General features: G+C 39.6%; 2 protein-coding genes across 3 annotated transcripts in view; both read right to left on the bottom strand.

Moving 5' to 3' along the window:
* The window catches only part of HGD (homogentisate 1,2-dioxygenase), a 54724-nt gene extending 42738 nt beyond the window's left edge, over positions 1-11986 (bottom strand). Inside the window, exons 1-4 of the mRNA XM_011971610.1 lie at positions 11512-11986; positions 6295-6366; positions 5397-5485; positions 913-1018 (exon numbers count right to left, since the gene is read on the bottom strand). Coding sequence (XP_011827000.1) covers positions 913-1018; positions 5397-5485; positions 6295-6366; positions 11512-11526 — 282 coding nt within the window. The 5' untranslated portion in view covers positions 11527-11986. The remainder of the gene's footprint in view (positions 1-912; positions 1019-5396; positions 5486-6294; positions 6367-11511) is intronic.
* A 3206-nt stretch (positions 11987-15192) lies between these two features.
* Positions 15193-18468, bottom strand: part of RABL3 (RAB, member of RAS oncogene family-like 3) — a 37716-nt gene continuing 34440 nt past the window's right edge. The window contains exons 7-8 of one of the 2 annotated variants that reach the window (XM_011971608.1): positions 17070-17108; positions 15193-16504 (exon numbers count right to left, since the gene is read on the bottom strand). In XM_011971608.1, the coding sequence (XP_011826998.1) occupies positions 16439-16504; positions 17070-17108 (105 nt within the window). In that variant the 3' untranslated portion in view covers positions 15193-16438. The remainder of the gene's footprint in view (positions 16505-17069; positions 17109-18468) is intronic. The other variant, XM_011971609.1, reaches the window with a different exon arrangement.

Genomic DNA, 18468 nt, shown 5'->3' with positions numbered 1-18468 from the left:
ATTTTAAGTTCTGCCTAAAGGTTTCTCCATACATAGTGAACCATAACCTAATTGGATGTGTAACCTACTCTTATGCCAATCATTGTGACACACCGGTAAAGCTGTGTTCAAGAAAGTCATTGCAGTCATGCTGAGCTGCAATCAATCTGGCTATTTCTATACCTCATTTCTGTTTTCCGTACATCACTTTCCTTTTTCTGTCCATAAATCGTCTTCTACTAGTATCTGTGCTAGAGTCTCTCAGAACCTATCCTGGCTCAGGTAGAACAATTTGTGAATTGGCCTTTACCCAATTAAATTCTGTTAAATTAGATTTGTCTAAGGTTTTTCTTTTAACAATATGTATATACATAATCAATCAATCAGCTCCAAAATTCCCACCTCATATGGTTTGGCTGTGTCCCTACCCAAATCTCATCTTGAATTATAGTTCCCATAATCCTCACGTTTTGTGGGAGGGACCTTCACAGTGGGAGGTAGTTGAATCATGGGGATGGTTACCCTCATGCTGTTCTCATGCTAGTGAGTTCTCACAAGACATGATGGTTTTATAAGGGACTTTCCCCCTTTCGCTTAACATGTCTCTCTCCTGCTGCCATATGAAGAATGTGTCTGCTTCTCCTTCTGCCATGATTGTAAGTTTCTTGAGGCCTCCCCAGCCATGCAGAACTGTGAGTCAATTAAAAATATTTCCTTTATAAATTACCCAGTCTTGGTTACTTCTCCATAGCAGCGTAAGAATGGACTAATACACCATCCCAGTTTGAGCAGAAAACAGACACACTTTAGCATTTATTAAAATAATGCTTTAAAAAGCTACCTATTTTTTTCAATGACCATGGTATTCTATTTAGGTATTTCTAGTCAAGGCTTTGGATACATGATATGCTTCAATTCACAGGACCAGGTTACCTGGTTAGGATCAGGATCAACTTCATCCCAGTTGTGAGTGACATGGCCTTCGTCAATGGATTCAAAGGGTTTGTGAGAAACTGAAGGTAGAATCCTATACAGCCAGCTAGAGGGAAAACATATGAGATATACAAGCCTTAGAGTAATGTTTTAAGTGATACACAGAATGACTCAGGCAGTACCATCAGGAAGACACGCAAGTCAACAATGACCTGTGGACTCTAATGTGTGAAGCAGTGAAGCAATGTCACGGCTTTACTTTTTAATGGCCATCTGCTGCCCACAGCCCTGGCCTCTTCTCACCTTTTCACTCCACCCATCATGTTTCAAATTGACTTTGACTCATGCTTATTTCCATGCGGCCAAAAAATGAAGAATTGTCTTTTCTAAAAACTGCAAGGAAGCGGGGAAGTACCTTGGTGGGTATCTGTGTAGGAAAATCCATAGAGAAACATCAGCTTATGTGTCTCATAGGATGTTAGTCCCTGCTCTGGAAGGCAAGAACAACGAGTTCTATGTAGCTTGAGAGAATATGGGTGGTATCGTTGTTATTTTTGAAATAATAAACCAATTTTCTCCTTTAAAATCATAAAAGTAATACATGCCAATGGTAAAAATAATTCAAGTAATTAAAAAAGTCCTGAAAGGTAAATGGCTCCTTCCTCCTTCAATTTCTTCAGGGCTATTCCTCAGAGGCATCAGAGCTTAATGATTTTCTTATATATTTCTTACATATTCTTTCAGATACATTCAATGCATTTCTAAGCAAAATTGTCAGATCATTTTAACACTTTATTATCATACTAACCATGTGTGAGTGCCTGGTCACCCACATCTTCACAAATCTGGAGTATTGCTAAAAATTTTAGTGTTTTAGGTGAAAAATAGTATCTTATTTTATTTTGTATTTCCTTTATTAGGAGTTATAAAATACAAAATATTTCCAAAAAACAAGTCTATTCATTTGTTGATTGGCTCTCTATAGATTTTCTATGAATTACTTGTAAAAGTCCTTTATCATTTGCTATTGGGTCTGTCTTTTTGATACTAATTTATAAGAGAAACAGATGCTGGAGAGCCTGTGGAGAGATAAGAATGCTTTTACACTGTTGGTGGGAATGTAAATTAGTTCAACCATTGTGGAAGGCAGTGTGGTGATTCCTCAAAGACCAACAATGAGAAATATCATTTGACCCAGCAATCCCATTATTGGGTATATACCCAAAGGAATATAAAGCATTCTGTTATGAAGATACATGCACACATATGTTTATTGCAGCACTATTCACAATGGCAAAGACATAGAATCAACCCAAATGCCCATCAATGATAGACTGGATAAAGAAAATGTGGTACATATACACCGTGGGATACTATGCAGCCATAAAAAGGAATGAGATCATGTCCTTTGCAGGGACATGGATGGAACTGGAAGCCAATATTCTCAGCGAACTAAAGCAGGAACAGAAAACCAAATGCCACATGCTCTCACTCATAATTGGGAGCTGAACAATGAGAACACATAGACACAGTGAGGGGAATAACACACACTGGGGCCTGTTGAGGGGTGGGAGTTGGGGGAGAGAGAGCTTAAAAAGTGGCTAATGTATGCTGGGCTTAATACTTAGGTGATGGGTTGATAGGTGCAGCAAACCACCAGGGCACACACTTACCTATGTAACAAACCTGCGCATCCTGCACCTTTACCCCAGAATTTATAATAAAATAAAAATAAATTAATGCCTCTGTACTCCAAAATTTTAAGACTGTATATCCACGTTTTATTGTAGTACATTTATGCCTTTATTTGTTTTTCTTTCTTTTCTTTTTAAAATGTGTCCTCTGTACCAGGACCAGATCTCAGGCTTCAGGAAGGGAAGAAGACTCTGTAAAGGAATCCTAAAGGACACCAGGATGAGAACCTTCCAGAAGTTGGAAAGGACATTGAAACTCACTAAGAGGGACCCAAGTCCTTTCAGAGGCTACTACACTGACAAAATACAGAAGGACAATGGAAGACCAGACCTGAATCAACAGGCTCTGGCCCTTTTAAGCCCAAGGACAGTCTATCTCAGTGGGTTGAGTTGGCCTGGCCCAACATTGAGCCATCTGGGGGAAAATGGGCTACATCTGTTTAGTTTCCATTTGATTACTCCATCTCTTCATGACGTGACCTCGGACCTTGGTCTTACTAAGCCTCTCCAGCTCCCAGTATATGAAGTTCAGAGCATGTGTGTATGTCTTGGAACCACCTGTGTGATTCTGGGAGAGTTACTAAACTTCCTGAACCTTATGTTCTTCATCCTTGTCTCCTAAGATTGTTGTGAGAACTCAAAGAGTTTGTGTACCAAAAATGCCTGGCATACAGGAGGTGCTGGCTTATTAGACATTTGTTAAATTGCCTTTCTTCTCTTAATCTTCTGAATTTTTATCACGGTCCACATTTTCCAAATTCTCTCTCCTCACTCTTGCCTTTTCGAAACCCAAGGGATCAATCAACTAGCTAATCTGATAAAAATTAATCCTTGATAGGTAGGTAGGTAGGTAGGTAGGTAGACAGACTCTTTAATAGTTTTGTGGTGGCCCTGCATGCTGTGGTTCAGATGAGTAGTAACTAAGAATTTCAGGCTGGCCTACTTTTGGATGGGACTGGTCCCATCTTCCCACTGGAGATTTTGAGTGGAAAGCATTTCTACACAATTCTTGTGGCTATCTTTGAAGAGTTCTTCTAAAGAGATGGGTGAGCCATACCTAGTGTCCCTTATTTTTTAGCTGAGTTTATAAAACTCCCCAGGCAGCACTACATTGCCCTGAACAGAGATTTAATTCTGATTCAGGGAACAGTGCCAGCTTCTTAATGAAATGCCAACAGCTCCTTTTCAGCCTCCTGGAACAAAGCTCAGCTCCTGCTGGCTGAAGATATTGCTGAATAATGGGGACAGGCAGCAGAATCTGGAGACCAGGTGGCCTGTTAGGGAAAGGGCCACAAAGTCAAGAACATAGTCATAGAGGCCAGGTTGTCATAAATTAGAATGGACAGAATTATCTGTGTGCTTACCTTACCCTGTCTATTTGGGCTTACAGAGAGAGAGAGAGAGAGAGAGAGAGAGAGAGAATTAAATAGTGATGGAATTGTCCCCTGATTTTTGACATGTATAGAAAACTTTCTCTATCTCTTCCTCTTTCCACTCACATATCTACTGAGAGAAAAGCACTGTTGATACTGACATTGTAACATAGCATCTGCCATATATCATGCCCAGTTCTCTTGACAGCCTCCTAGAGATACCCTGGAAATGAGGCAGAAACTCTGCTATGATGGCAATACTTAATGATAGTTATTATGACAATAACTAGCATTAACTGAACACTAACCATGTACCGGGCAATGTGCTAAGCTAAGATAATGTGCTTTACACACATCCTTTCTTTTAATCCTCACCACAGCTATGAAATAGGTACTATAATTATCTTTGTTTTACGAATGAAGAACTAGAGGATCCAAGGGGGCAGATGATTTACCTAAGGCCACACAGCTGGAAAAGGAGCCAGGATTTATACTCAGGGGGCCTGCCTCCAGGGTGGCCATGATTAAACCGTGCAATCTTTATCATTTGTTTGGTCCATTATAGTTTTGTACTTACTATCTCATTTGCTTCTCAGAAGGATCTGTGGAGATAAACCCAGGCTGCCCTAATAAGCAGTACAAGACCACAAGCCCTTCTCTCCCAAGTCTCTGGTATCAGCAGCATTCCTCTTCACAAATGCCTTAGCCTAAAATTTCTATAACTAGACACCATTTGTTTAAATCACAACACTTACTGCCTCCCAAAACTATAACACATACTGCATCCAACCTGAGTTAATCAAGGGATCATGTTCATTGACCTGGATGTAGCATTAGAGCAAACATGGAACATGGCATACTATGTTAATGAATATGCTGGTTTCTAGCAAAGGCAAATTCCAGAATAAAAACCTTATTAATTCAAACCACAGTGGGCCTTAATACATGACTTTTAACTATCCAAGCTTGGATTACCCAACATTTTCTTGCAAAGACCATACCTCTAGTCAGCTGAGAGAGATATTGCTCTGAATCTTCCCTAATTGTGACTTTGTCATTATAAAACAAAACAAAAACAAAACAGGTAAACCCCAAGCCAAAACTCAACAGGACAGTCTTTAGAAGAAGGCCAAACTATTAGGAATATTTTCTTCTGAGTATAAGAGATAATTTGTAAATGGAACTGGACATGTGTATTTTCCCGGCTCTGTGCAGTTTTCCTTCACCTTCTTCCACTAGTCACTTGGTGCTAGCTGGGAGGAAGTCCATTCTCTTCCGACTATGACCCAGACCATAGCCTATAAGAAGCAGGATCTTGAGCAGCTCTGGGAGGCTGTGGCCCAGGGGAAGGAGGCAGCACAAAGTCCCTGTCATAGTTCCCACAGTCTACAGGTCAGAATTCATCTAATCCTTGTACCTTCTCTTATTGGTGCTCCGTGGACAAGTGAAAGCCGATCCTGAGAGCTGCTCAGCGTAGAGATTGTAGGGGCAGACCTGAGGATTATTCTGAAATAAAGGATGCAATAAACAATATTACTCCCATCTGAAAAGCATCCCACCTTCCCACCAACCAACTCAGTAGGGGGATGGGGATACTCTGGGCCACTGCACATGACCGTGTCCAACCCAATATGTTTCTTGTAACGACTTCTGATGTGACTTGCCCCCCGATTATAAAAGTAATATATACTTATTGTAGAAAATGTATAAACTATATGATATCACCCATTATCTCACAACCAGAAATAACAGAGTGTTAACATGTTGGTATTTTTCCTCACATTCTTAACCTCCAAAATTGTGACGTATGATACGTATAATCCTGTAATAATCACGCTTTTTTTCTTTGTTTTTTTTAAGAAAACATTATACCATGAGGATTTTTTATGCCATGATACAGCCTTCAAAAAGTTTTGAAAATATTTTGTTTACTGTGTTGTTGCTTTTCTAACCAGCAATAGTATGAACATCTTTGTGCATACATGTTAAAGCATCTTGTTATTTTCTCGTAATTGTCACATCCATGGTGCTCAAGGGGAATATGAGGAATTCCCCTTAACCCTGGATTTTGGGAATCCTACTGGAAACCCTACAGTTAATTTTACTAGTTTGGATTGGCTGCTGTGCCACCAATCCAATTTTAATCTTTGTATTGTCATTGCTCTGTATCTTCATTGCCCCTATGACTTGGGAAACCCCTAGACAGTTCACAGGCTAGACTGGAAGAGCCACAGTGGGTGGAGGCACTTTGGCCTAAAAGCTAGTGATCCAGGAATAGGATTCAGAGCTCTTCTAAGCACGTTATTTGCTTGTACCTGTCCTTCTGGCAGGGAACCTGGGCAGCGAGGATCCTCTGAAGCACACTCATTCCCAAATCCAGAAATGTACTGTATGTGACAAAGACATAAATGCCACCATTAGTAGGATTTAAAGAGCATTTCACAAAGTTGGCAGTCCACAAATGTAAGAATTTCTATATAGACATACGTTTGTGCATGACGTTCTATGTATAATATCTTTACTGTGTCTTGACATATGAATCATTTAGGGAAGACAATATGCTTTCTGTGAATTTTAAAGACTTCCAATTAATCAGAAGAGTGCTGGATATTGCATAGACCTCTCCACCTTTAGCTGTACTTAGCTGATTTATGGGTCTACACTGTAACCTCCCTGAACTTGAGACTCCATTTCCCTTTCAAACTCTGGAAAAAAAAGAAAAACCATCTAGGAAGAGATGTGTGGGTCCAACCCCTGACAGCAAAACCCTCTGCAAACTAGCCTTGCTGCAGGCAGAAGCCTCTGCTATCTGCCTCACCTATGGAACACATCTATATTTGTGTGAATGCATGAAAATAAAGTTTAAAGATATGGGTGGCCTTCAGGAGACATGCTAGCCCAGAATCTTTTCACAATGATACAATGAAACCTACTCTGATTGCCATCTCTTCACTTCACTCCCAGAGGAAACAAAAGTTAAAAGGTTTCTCAGCAAGGTTAAGTCAAGGGGAGCTCCTGAAACTTACTCTTACAACACTCAACACACTTGAGAGTTCTTGTGCACTGTCTGGCTCTTTTGCTAGCCTAGAAGCTGCATGAAGGTGGGACTATGGCAGTCTTGGGTCAGAGAAAGTAATCAGTGGAAATCTATTGATTGATTGAGTTTTTCACTTAAAGCCAATTCTAATATAAGTGTATGTGTGCTGCTGTAAATAGGGTTAGAAGCCTCTTTGCTCTAACTTAAATACCAATTGATTTTAGCCCAGGATAATGAAAGTGCAGTCTTGCTCAGCGAGTGAAATGCCACCATCTGAACGCATCTCCTTAAGAGATATAAGAAGGGTGGAAGCAGGTGAAGGGTAGGCCCTCCAGAGTGCTCAGCGGCATGGAGATGTAACAAGCCTGGATGTGTGAGTGATGATCAGGCCAACAACAGTCTATATTTGGAAGAAATATCAGATGTGAATGTTATGACCTGGGAAGCAATGGAAGTGAAATGATTCTTTTTGCCTTCAGACTCAATATTTTGCATATTTGAAAATTTGTCATCACATAAAATACTAAGCTATATACTGATTTGTTAAAAGCAGCAGCATGCAGTTAGGATGATATCTTTGGGGAAATGGCAGAGGCCATCCAGCATTCTGATTCTCCGCTGCATCCAATTTTCTTCTCTCAAAATGAACCCCATGCTCACCATCAACGGGATTGAATTTGAGCTGCTGAGAATTGGTAATAACCCCAAATTATCTTCAATTCTGTGAAATGGAATTTTAGACCAGCCTATGACTGAAGCCACTGGGCATTACAGTGCCTTCGCTTTGTTCAATTGCCGCATTGTTTCTCTCTGCAAGAGAGGAAAGAAGGCTGGAGTACAGCTGAGCTTTCTGGCAGGCACCGGTGGATTTATTCATTAACCTTCCCCATTCTTTGTAACTGCTTGCCTCAGAAGAGAGTTCAGGGTTATGTGTTTGCAACAAGAGCTAGTATATATGTTTCTGAAGCCCTTGATTCAGACTGTGCTTTAAAAAATAGAAAAGAAAGTAGAAAGAACAGCTGGTGGTTTGGAAGGGAGCCACCAAGCACCAAGAGGTGTGAGTTCTGAATCCGTTTCTCAATCTTAGCTGCAGTGCATTGGCTAAAGAGGAAGGTGAAACTGCTGAGTCACTATCAAATCGATTGGTTTTTCTGATCCCCTGAGAGAAAAATTACAGATGAGTTTATTACAGCTTTAAAATGCCATGTCCCTCACTGCCAGAGGCATCTGAATTAAGGAAGCAGTATTCGCAGCTGCTTTCTCCAGACATTGAGCTCAAGGACAGAATCTGAACTCTGCTTTTATCAGCTGCGAAAATCCAAGCATTCATTTCCAGCTGGTTCAGTGCCTATGTAAAAGTATATTGGGTACAAAAATAAGACTAAAAACCTAACATTAAGCAAGTGTGTTTGTATGTTTTCTACAGTTCAGATTTCTGAATAATTTGATCCGACAGAAAAATATGATCTCATTTCTTTTCAAGAGAATTATATGTATACTTTCTAAATGCAAGAATAAATTTCTGAGCTCCATGTGACTTTAGTACCATCAGTTCTTTGGCAGCTTACCAGTATACAGCTTTTTAATTCTCACCTGGTCCCCAGGATATGGTTTACTTGTCAGAGTAGTTTTATGAGGTGCTTTCTCCTGACTCTGATTCTAGGTAACACCTGATGAGATGAACAGATGGTGCACCTCACTTCCTCTTACTGGGCATGAAGGAAAGAGAGAGAAGTCAGGGGAGAGATGAAACTACTGCTACATTTTTTTTTTCTGTGGAAAAAGAGTATAATATTTCTAGTTAACCTTGATGGGAACATAGAACATAGATTGTAAAGAGAACTTGCAGATTATTGCAGTAGGCTGAATAATGGCTCGCTCTGACAGATACGTATGGCTTAACCCCAAAACCTGTGAATGTTACCTTTTCTAGCCAAACAGACTTTCGCATATAAGATTAAGGAATTTGGGATGGAGAGATATCCTAATTATTTGGGTGTATCCTAAATGTCATCACAAGTGTCATTATAAGAGGGAGGCAAAGGGAGATTTGACTTATAAGAGGAGAAAAGGTGATGTGATTACAAAAGCAGAGAGATACATTTTTTTGAAGATAGAGGAAGAGGCTACAAACCAAGGAATGTCGGTAGCCTCTAGAAGAGGAAACAGAATCCATGGAAAAGGCAGGGAAACACAATCTCTCATAGAGTCTCCAGAAGAAACCAGCCACACTGACACCTCGACTTTACCCCAGTGAAACTGATTTCAGACTTGTGACCTCCACAACTTCAAGATAATAAATTTGTGCTGTTTTAAGCCAATAAATTTGTGGTAATTTTTTACAGCAGCAACAGGAAATCAGTTGTGTAGAATAGCAGGCTCCGTCTCTGGCTAATCATTAGAATCACTCCAGAAGCTTGTTACATACAAACCCAGAGCCAGCGAATCAAGGATTTGGTGGTGGGGCTCAGAGCCTGAATGTTAAGCAAGCTCTTTGTTTCAGAAATGAGGAAACCAAGGTTGGGAGAAGCTAAGCAACTTACTCAGATACACAGGGTATTTCATTTTAAATTTAATTTTATTATTGTATCTTTTGAATTTTCTTCCCCTAGCTGTACTTTTGTGTAAATGTGATTTCATTTATGGCTTTGTGTTGACATATTCATTAAAATGAAGAAATAAAAGATGAGAAACAGTTTAAACATTATGTAATGTTTATTGAGTAGAATGAATATGATGCAATCCGGTTTTCTGTGCTCGGATTCCTGACCTCTGGAGTTAACCTTTCCTTGTAAAGATTAGACAGCAGGCAGGGAAGAATGCCTTTGAAACTGAGAGCAAAGACTGGCACGCAACTTACATTGATGTCCTGGTGCTGTGCATAATAAGTTGCTTAAACATGACAGCAGGATAAGATTTTATATACAATTTATTTATAAATGGTAAAGATGTTTCCAACCCCTGCTGAACTTCCTCATAGAATGTTCATCAGAAAACAAAGTTTCTATCTACTCTTTCTTCCAAGACTTCAACTCCTACCATTGACATCATGACTCTCAGTTCTATTCCCCTTGCCCTGCCCACTCCCCTGAAATCCAACCACCACCTAGGTATCTCAATTTGGCTGTCCTTCCATCAACTCAAATTTGGCTGACAGAGTTTTGGATTCTAGAGCATGCAGGCATTCTGTATGTGCTGTGCCTTTGCACTCACTCTTTCCTCCAGACCCCATCCTTCTTCACTTGGCCAGTTCCTACTTCTCTCTTAAGATTCAGTTTAGGTACAGGCTCCTTTAGGAAGTTTCTTTTGACTCTTCCTAGCCCAGACTCAGTTCCTCTACTATATTAATCTGCAGTATCATGCACTAGCACAAAATATTTGCTGAATGAAAGAATGAGAGTTAACTTTTAGTCAGGCATAAAGATAAAAAACCAAAGTCTTTCACTCTGGTGTTCAGTGTTTTCAGGATTCCTACCAAACAGGAAGGTGTTTGATTCTTCAAACTCAGAAACACCTCCCTTTAACTGATGGATTCTTCAAACTCAGCATCAGTTAGAGGGCATTAGGGCACTTTTCAAACCCTGCATTCTGGGAAGATGTCTGTTGTGGGGTGGTCTGGCCCACTAGGCCTGAGCCAAGGTTCTGGGCAGTTCTGTTCAGTTACACATGCATGTGTTGAGCACTGATGCAAGCCTGGGCTGGGCACTAGGCATGGCTTCAGATATTAGGTACATATTCTGTTTTCCTTGCCTTAAGATAACCAGTCTAGTAGGAGCCACTGAGGCCCCTTTTTGAGCCTAGACTTTGCATTCAAACATACCCTGGTTCTAATCCAGTCATCTATTGGCAGTGACCTTGGGCAAATCATAGTCTCTCCAAGCATTACTTTTCTAATTGAAACAAGAACCTCTCTCTACACCCCAGGTTTATTTTGAGGATTATGAGTTAATTCATAGTTAAAATGCCTAGCGCCTAACAGCATATAACCCACACATACTTTTCAATTGCGCATTACTTGAAAGAAGAATGATTTCCTAGAGGAGGTGCTAGGGCTTCTACTGGCCAAGGGCTGATGGCTGATTCAGAGCCTCAATTAACTAAATAGATTAAGCATATCTAATTGGTCACTGGAAGTGGTCCATGAAGCTGTAGCAATGGGAAGGTGTCAGAGCAGGGGGTGGGAAAGAGACATGGTGAGAAACGTGTGTGTCCGTAGTGGAGGGGAGCTCTTAGGATGTCTACAGATTTCCAAGACAATAATTGAAATGAACAAAGGCAAGGGATGGCCAATAAGAGCTTCATTTCTTTCCTTTGTTACCCTTCCCTTGTTCTTCAGCCCCAGCCATGCCCAGACACCACAGTGAAGCCTCTGAACACAGGGGTTTGAACCAGGGCCTCTCCCAGTCTTTTCCAACTCTGATACCCTGGAGTTCTCAGAAGCTTCCATAAATTTTGGCTGAAGAAGGCACAGTAAACTTGCCAGCTGGTTTCTTACCTTTAACTCAGCCATTTTTTCTGTCTTCTATGTATGATGACTTCAGGAAACCCAGGCCCAGAGGATATAAAGCCACAATGCTTCTTTCTCCTTCAAATCACTCTTTGGATATTCTGGTTCCCACCGCTTCACTGCGCTTCACTGGTCAGCGTGTCACTCAAACTAGCTGAAAGAATTGCCTAACTCATACATAGGGACAAAGTCCAGCAAGCTTATTGAACAGGTTACACAAATGCTTTTGGTTTTTACAGTTTGTTCCTAAGTGTTTGCAGAGGCTTCACTCCTCTTCACCTGAGGTACAGATTGACCAATTATTTGTTCCAGTTAAAAATAGGCTTATTTCAAAAGGCAGAGAATTTGAAGCTATCAGGGAAAGGAACTGTGGCAGATAGTGCCTGCTGTGTGTGGTGGAAGATTCTCTGCTCAGTCCTGACTCAGGTTAGGAAGGAACAGGGCAGTGCTGAGTCTCCTGGAGAGCAGTGAGAACACCCCCAGACGTTTACCAGCTGCAGATGTTTACACTGGGGTAAGATGTTTACACACAGCCACCTGAAGACAGGGACCGGGACCAGAATCAGTTTTCTGCAGGTGCTTCCCAGGAATGGGCTCAGGTTCTTGGTTGAATCATTCAGAGCCTGAAACATTTCACTTAGAGCAAACTGAGATGTTTCCTACTGCTCCTTTTAATTTCTTAAAGTACATTTAGTTTTCTTATACATTCTTTAAGAGTTTTGTTTCCTAATGCCTTTATACTTCTAAAACAGACCAAGGGATTACTTTCCAGCCACCTCCTCTATGACTCCCTTGCTCTTCATCTTGGCCGCTCTCCTTGGTCATTGGCAGGTAGCAGCTTCATGACTAGTGGTGTTCAGAAAGGGGAAAACATATACTGAGTGCCTGCTTTTGTTAGATTTTTCCATATCGAATTCCACAAGAACAATCTTGTAAATTAGGCATTATCACAACTCAAATGCCAACAGACGAGGAAGTGTAAATGAATAAAGTAGGCTAGCTGATTTTTCAAGATAAGATGAAGCTCCAATTTTTAAACACGGGCAATTAGAATGAGAGAGAGAGAGAGAGAGAGAGAAAACACCCCGTGGTTGATGGCAAAAATGCCCAAATTCCTCTTGTACACTATCGAAATGAGGACTCAGAAACTCTGATTACGGGAGCAATTAGGAGCTCTTCACCTCAGTCTGATGTCCCTGCACATCAGTTCCATGAAGTCCATTTTCAGAATGAACAGAAAAACAACAGTGTCAGGGCACCTGGATTATATCATGAATGCCTCAAGTTTGAGGAATTCTAAGAACCCCAGCTAAAGCTAATATGGATCAATTCTTTTGGAAATAGCTTTTCTTAGAGCACTGTAGGGAAGAAGAGCTTTCTTTCTTCACACATCACTAGGTTCACAAATGAGGCACCTATAACAAAAGACAGATTATTGAGAAAAGCACACAAATTTATTTACCGTAAGTTTTACATGACAGGGATCTTCAGAAATGAAGACACAAAAGAAACAGGAAAACTTGCGTATTTTTATGTACAGTCTCATGCAGAAGTATAATCAGAGGACAAAAGGACATAATCTAATGGTAATAAACTGGAGAACTTAGCAAGTCCTATTTGTCCAGATTCTTCTTGGTGTTTCTGTATCTGTGAGGATATAGGGTACCTATGGAATGAAGGTTTTATGATCTACTTCAGGGGACAGTCACTTAGGTTTTATGGCCTGCTTCAGGGGAGAAGGGGTAAGAGGAAGGTATGAGAAACCTTGCTTCTGCAGTTTTCTCAAATATCAGGGTACAATATTTTGGGGTTGTGTGTCCTGAATCCCATCAACATTAAGATGGAGAGACCAGCCCAAATCTTTAGTTGGATTCCAACTTAGTCTTATCCACCCAAGGGACAGAGGAGTAGTCATAGATACGCCTTCACATCTGGTCACCTTCATTGGTTAGACACTGAAATCACAACAGGAAAAAAAAAAAAATCTTTATTGCTACCAACTTGTCCCATCAAGAGAGTAATATATACATATGTAAAGAGATGGAGTCCCACTCTATCATCAGGCTGCTGGAAAGCAGTGGTGCAGTCATGAATCGCTGCAGCCTCAAACTCCTAGGCTCAAGTGATCCTTCTGCCTCAGTCTCCTAGAGTGCTGGGACTATAGGCGTGAGCCAGCATCCAGCCAATTACACTTTTTAAAAAATATTTTGACATTTATACTTGTTTATTATCTAAAAGCATTTTTTACCAATAGTTCTCAAGAAGTCCTAGCAAAAATTATGCTTCATGCTTTTTTGAAGAACTCTAGCTAATAACATTCATTTGTGCAAAAGCCTTATTATGCTGCTGCTAATAATTTAAACAAATTTACCTTAGATTATTAAAAACTATTTTTTTCTTAGAAAACCATAATTCAAGGAATCAAGCTTGGCTGCAGAAAGAAATAGAGTTGAGGAATACTGTTAATTTTTCCAGATTGACCCTGGAGTCATCAGCAATGGTTTATTTATTTACTTATTTATTTAAGATGGAGTCTCACTGTGTCACCCAGACTGGAGTGCAGTGGCATGATCTTGACTCACTGCAACCTCCACCTCCCGGCTTCAAGTGATTCTCCTGCCTCAGCCTCCCGAGTAGCTGGGATTACAGGTGTGTGCCACCAGGCCTGGCTAATTTTTGTATTTTTAGTAGAGACAGTGTTTTGCTATGTTGGCCAGGCTGGTCTCAAACTCCTGATCTCAAGTGATCCACCCACCTTGGCCTCCCAAAGTGTTGGGATTACAGGGGTGAGCCACCACACCTGGCCTATTTTTATTTTTTAAATAAGATAGAAAATAAAAAAATCAGGGTGAATTTTTTTTTTAAATTAAAAGAAAGAGGAAGAAAGCATAGGGAAGGAAGGCATTTGATTTATTTCTTAAAGGAGAAATACAAAGAGCTTTAGTTGGGTTAGGTCTCTGTGTAGCATTTCGTTTCCACTTCCCAACTCTATAGCCTATCCCACAACACATTTGTGACCAATTCTACACATAGATCATGATCTGCATAGCTTTCCTTTGTGTCAAAAAGAAACCAGGGCTATGTCCTTTCAAAGAGGAAGTAAAGAAAGGCTGGAGAACAGTCTAGCTGATGAAAGCTGCTTTAAAAAAGCCATAAAAAAGGATGAGTTTGTGTCCTTTGTAGGGACACGGATGCAGCTGGAAACCATCATTCTCAGCAAACTATCGCAAGAACAGAAAACCAAACACCGCATGTTCTCACTCATAGGTGGGAACTGAACAATGAGATCACTTGGACTCGGGAAGGGGAACATCACACACTGGGGCCTATCACGGGGAAGGGGGAGGGGGGAGGGATTGCATTGGGAGTTATACCTGATGTAAATGACGAGTTGATGGGTGCTGACGAGTTGATGGGTGCGCACACCAACATAGCACAAGTATACATATGTAACAAACCTGCACGTTACGCACATGTACCCTAGAACTTAAAGTATAATTAAAAAAAAAAAAATCCTTTTCCAAATTCCCAAGACTGCCTTTCTAAAAGGACTCTCTAACATTCTTATTTTAATATTCTCTTGCAGCACACCTTGATTTCCAAGGTACTTCTGAAACCTAATTAAAATGGAATAGAAAGTGAATTTGGTGTTTTCTACCTAGGTTTTAAATGAGAAATGAAAACTGTATATTTATTATTATTATTTAAAAGTATGGAGCAAAATCAGGAGTGCAGACCTGCAGCAGAGCCAGAGAGAGAATATGAGTGATAAAGTGTTGAATAAATTGTTTTTTAGAAATCAAATTCACATACTAAGGAAGAACTGGGGCAGAGAAGATTAAGCAAGCAAAAAGATAGGTTAAAAAAATGATGAACAATTATGGACACACACATACACACACACACACACACCCCACCCCCAAAAAGCTTTGGAGTGATTATGAAATCCAAGAATCCTAGTTCATAATTCATGTAAATGTGTTGCTGTGGAACTTATTTTTACTTCTCTCCATAAATACATTGTTGACACAAGAATAATATTCTTAGTTTTCTGACTATAGCTAAGGGACATTTCAGGAGTTGACTTTTCCTTAAAAAAAAAATGGAGAGGAGGTTGTACATCTCTCTCATTGCCCTTGCGCAGGTATTAGATTTTGCCCCACCTATTTCCAAACAGAAAGCCTAGACTGCATACAGCAACAATCTTAAGAGTGAGGGAGTTGCCAATTTTTTCACATCATTTTACCAGAATTCTTTTTTTCTGGTATTGCTGTTCTCTATGTATTATTAATTTGTATTTATATTTAACTCTGGCTATCAGTCCACCTCTTCCAGTCACTGAGCCATTTGCAAAGGAGAGAAGAGGGAGCCAAGGGTAGATATTATTAGGCATTCCTGTGTGTGACGAGGGTGGAGACAAATAACACGATCTTGCATCTTTGAAAATGACAAAGATTGTTTGGGGTGGACAACTCAGGGCTGGTTAACAAGGCCTTTTCCCTCAAGAAGGTAAAACAATGGAGATACATTTTTGAAGTACTTAATTAAGCTTTCAGCAATGTGTGGGGAAAAAGTACAGACCCGTAAAAACCCTCCCGTTGTAGGCAAGAGTAAATTTTCTCTGCAGTACACTGTCATTGCTCATTTACTGCATCATTTTGACATCTCATATTTCCACAAGGCTTTTACATAATCTATACACAGGGACAGAAAGGTAAGGAACACAGAGAACAGGACAGAGTTTGGACCTCCCGTGTTGTCACTTCCTATCATTTTGCCATTAAAGGGTGAGGCTGAAGGGTAGCATTTAAGATGATTTCATTAAAAGGCTGTGATGGTAATAACTGAACACAGCAAGAGGAAAGCTGTGAAAAACTGCCACTGCTTGCTTACTCTTCCAAAGGATGAGTGTAACTCAGTCATAATGAAGGCTCTTTAATGTTCCTGCCCCGAATCTTTTCCGATCAGGAAAGCCTGGAATCTGTAGGCAAGAAAGATAATTATATCAAGTCTCAAGCAATAAAAGTTCAAATACTAATAGTAATTTTTCCCTTCTTTTCCATTTCTGTATGGCAGCGTGTTGTTCCTTAAAAAAAAACCAGCTTTCTGAGGTTTTACTCAGAAAGCCACAGATTAAATAATAAAAATAAATTTTACCAAAATGGAAAACATTTGCCAACAAATTGGTGATAGTGTCATCTAAATCAGAAAGAATGAAGGTAAATCTCATAATACCTACTAGACTTTTATATAAATTATTTGTATTGTGACAGACCCTGAATGTATACTCTTGGAGTCCCAAGCAAATTATTTTCTTCTTCTATTTTATAACACAATCTTATTTCTAGATTATTCTTGTTTCCTAGATCCTTATTTTCCCTTTGTTCTGATTTTCCCCTTTTGTATTTAACAGGATAGAAGGAAATCAGTTGCTTGTGCCTACAAAGGGCTTTTCCCAACTTTTTAAAACTACTTCTGAACTTAAATTTGGAAATCACCTATCTAAATTTAAGAATCTATTTTATCAAGAAAAGATAGATACCAACCTGATTACCTTCTCTTAAAAAGTATCTCTTCTCTATGACCTGTGAAAAACAAAGATTTTAAAAGTTTAGCACACATACCTGCAAAAAGTGGCTAACTGAAACAACCACTAATGGTACTAAAAGGAATATATCCAAACTAAGAATCTTTTCCACAGCAGTAGACATGTAGTAGAGTGAGCTAAAAATCTGGTGTTAATTAGATCAGAATTGTGGGAATATTTCCATAGAAGCCTGCCTCATTCCAAAACGCATTAATGATAGATCAAAAAATAAATAAATAACAAAAACTAAATAATGACAGAATGACATAAGAACCCATGCAATTCTTAGAGTATGGCAGCAAATCTGACTCTAAGTTTCCTAGCAGTCAGTCCCAAAAGGTACTAACCAGAATCCATAAGATAAAAAAAGCACTTGCCTGCTACAATAGTCTTGTCTATTTCTTAAAGAGGGGACTGTTTAACATAGCAAACCACCACATCCCTATAGTAAGTGGTGAAAAATTCTATATGTCCTCAATATAGACAGATGACACAACATCAAAAGCAGTCTAATGACTGTTGTAGAAAAAACAAGTTCAAACAGTAGATGTACCTGCACAAATCCATCACCATTATTGAAAAGAAACCCTAAAAATATATGTTCAAATGTAATGAGTTTAAGAACACCATGTTTTCATTTTTTTTCCCCAAACTGCTGTGAACACTAAAGAGCACTATGTTTTCAGATGATGAAAAACATTTTCAAGAAAAATAAATTCTGTTCTGACACTTCAGAAACTGCAGTGGTTACAGAGGAAGTATTATAAATGTCTCTGATTTAGGATGGCTTGACTACGATTTTTTGACTTTATGGTGGTGTGAAAGCAACATGCACTCAGTAGAAACTGTACTTTGAGTGCCCATACAATAGGCATTTTTTTCACTTTCAGTATAGTATTCAACAAATTACATGAGTCATTCACAACTTTTTAATAAAATAGGCTTGTGTTAGATGATTCTGCCCAACTGTAGGCTAACGTAAGTGTTCTGAGCATGTTTAAGGAAGGCTAGGCTAAGCTCTGATGCTTGGTAAGTTAGGTGTAATCAATGTATTTTTGACTAACAACGTTTCCAATTTACATGGGGTTAACTGAAATATAACCCTATCACAAGTTGAGGAGTATCTGTATTTCCTTTACACAGACCTGCTGTGATAAGAAAAGTTAATCGGATAATGATACAGATCAGCTGGGGATGAACTCTAAGACATTCAAATCTGAAATTACGCAGCTAAGAGTTCCGCTGAATTAGAACAGAGCATGTTCTTCTAAGGCCAAGGCCAGCTTGCTCTCTCTGGTACGACAGCGATTCATTCAGATTCTTGCTGTCTTAAAGACTATAGCTGGATTATTTTTAGC

This window comes from Mandrillus leucophaeus, unplaced genomic scaffold (genome assembly GCF_000951045.1).
Source record: "Mandrillus leucophaeus isolate KB7577 unplaced genomic scaffold, Mleu.le_1.0 Scaffold123, whole genome shotgun sequence".
NCBI classification, from domain to species: domain Eukaryota; kingdom Metazoa; phylum Chordata; class Mammalia; order Primates; family Cercopithecidae; genus Mandrillus; species Mandrillus leucophaeus.
This window is presented reverse-complemented; position numbering and strand designations above follow the sequence as displayed.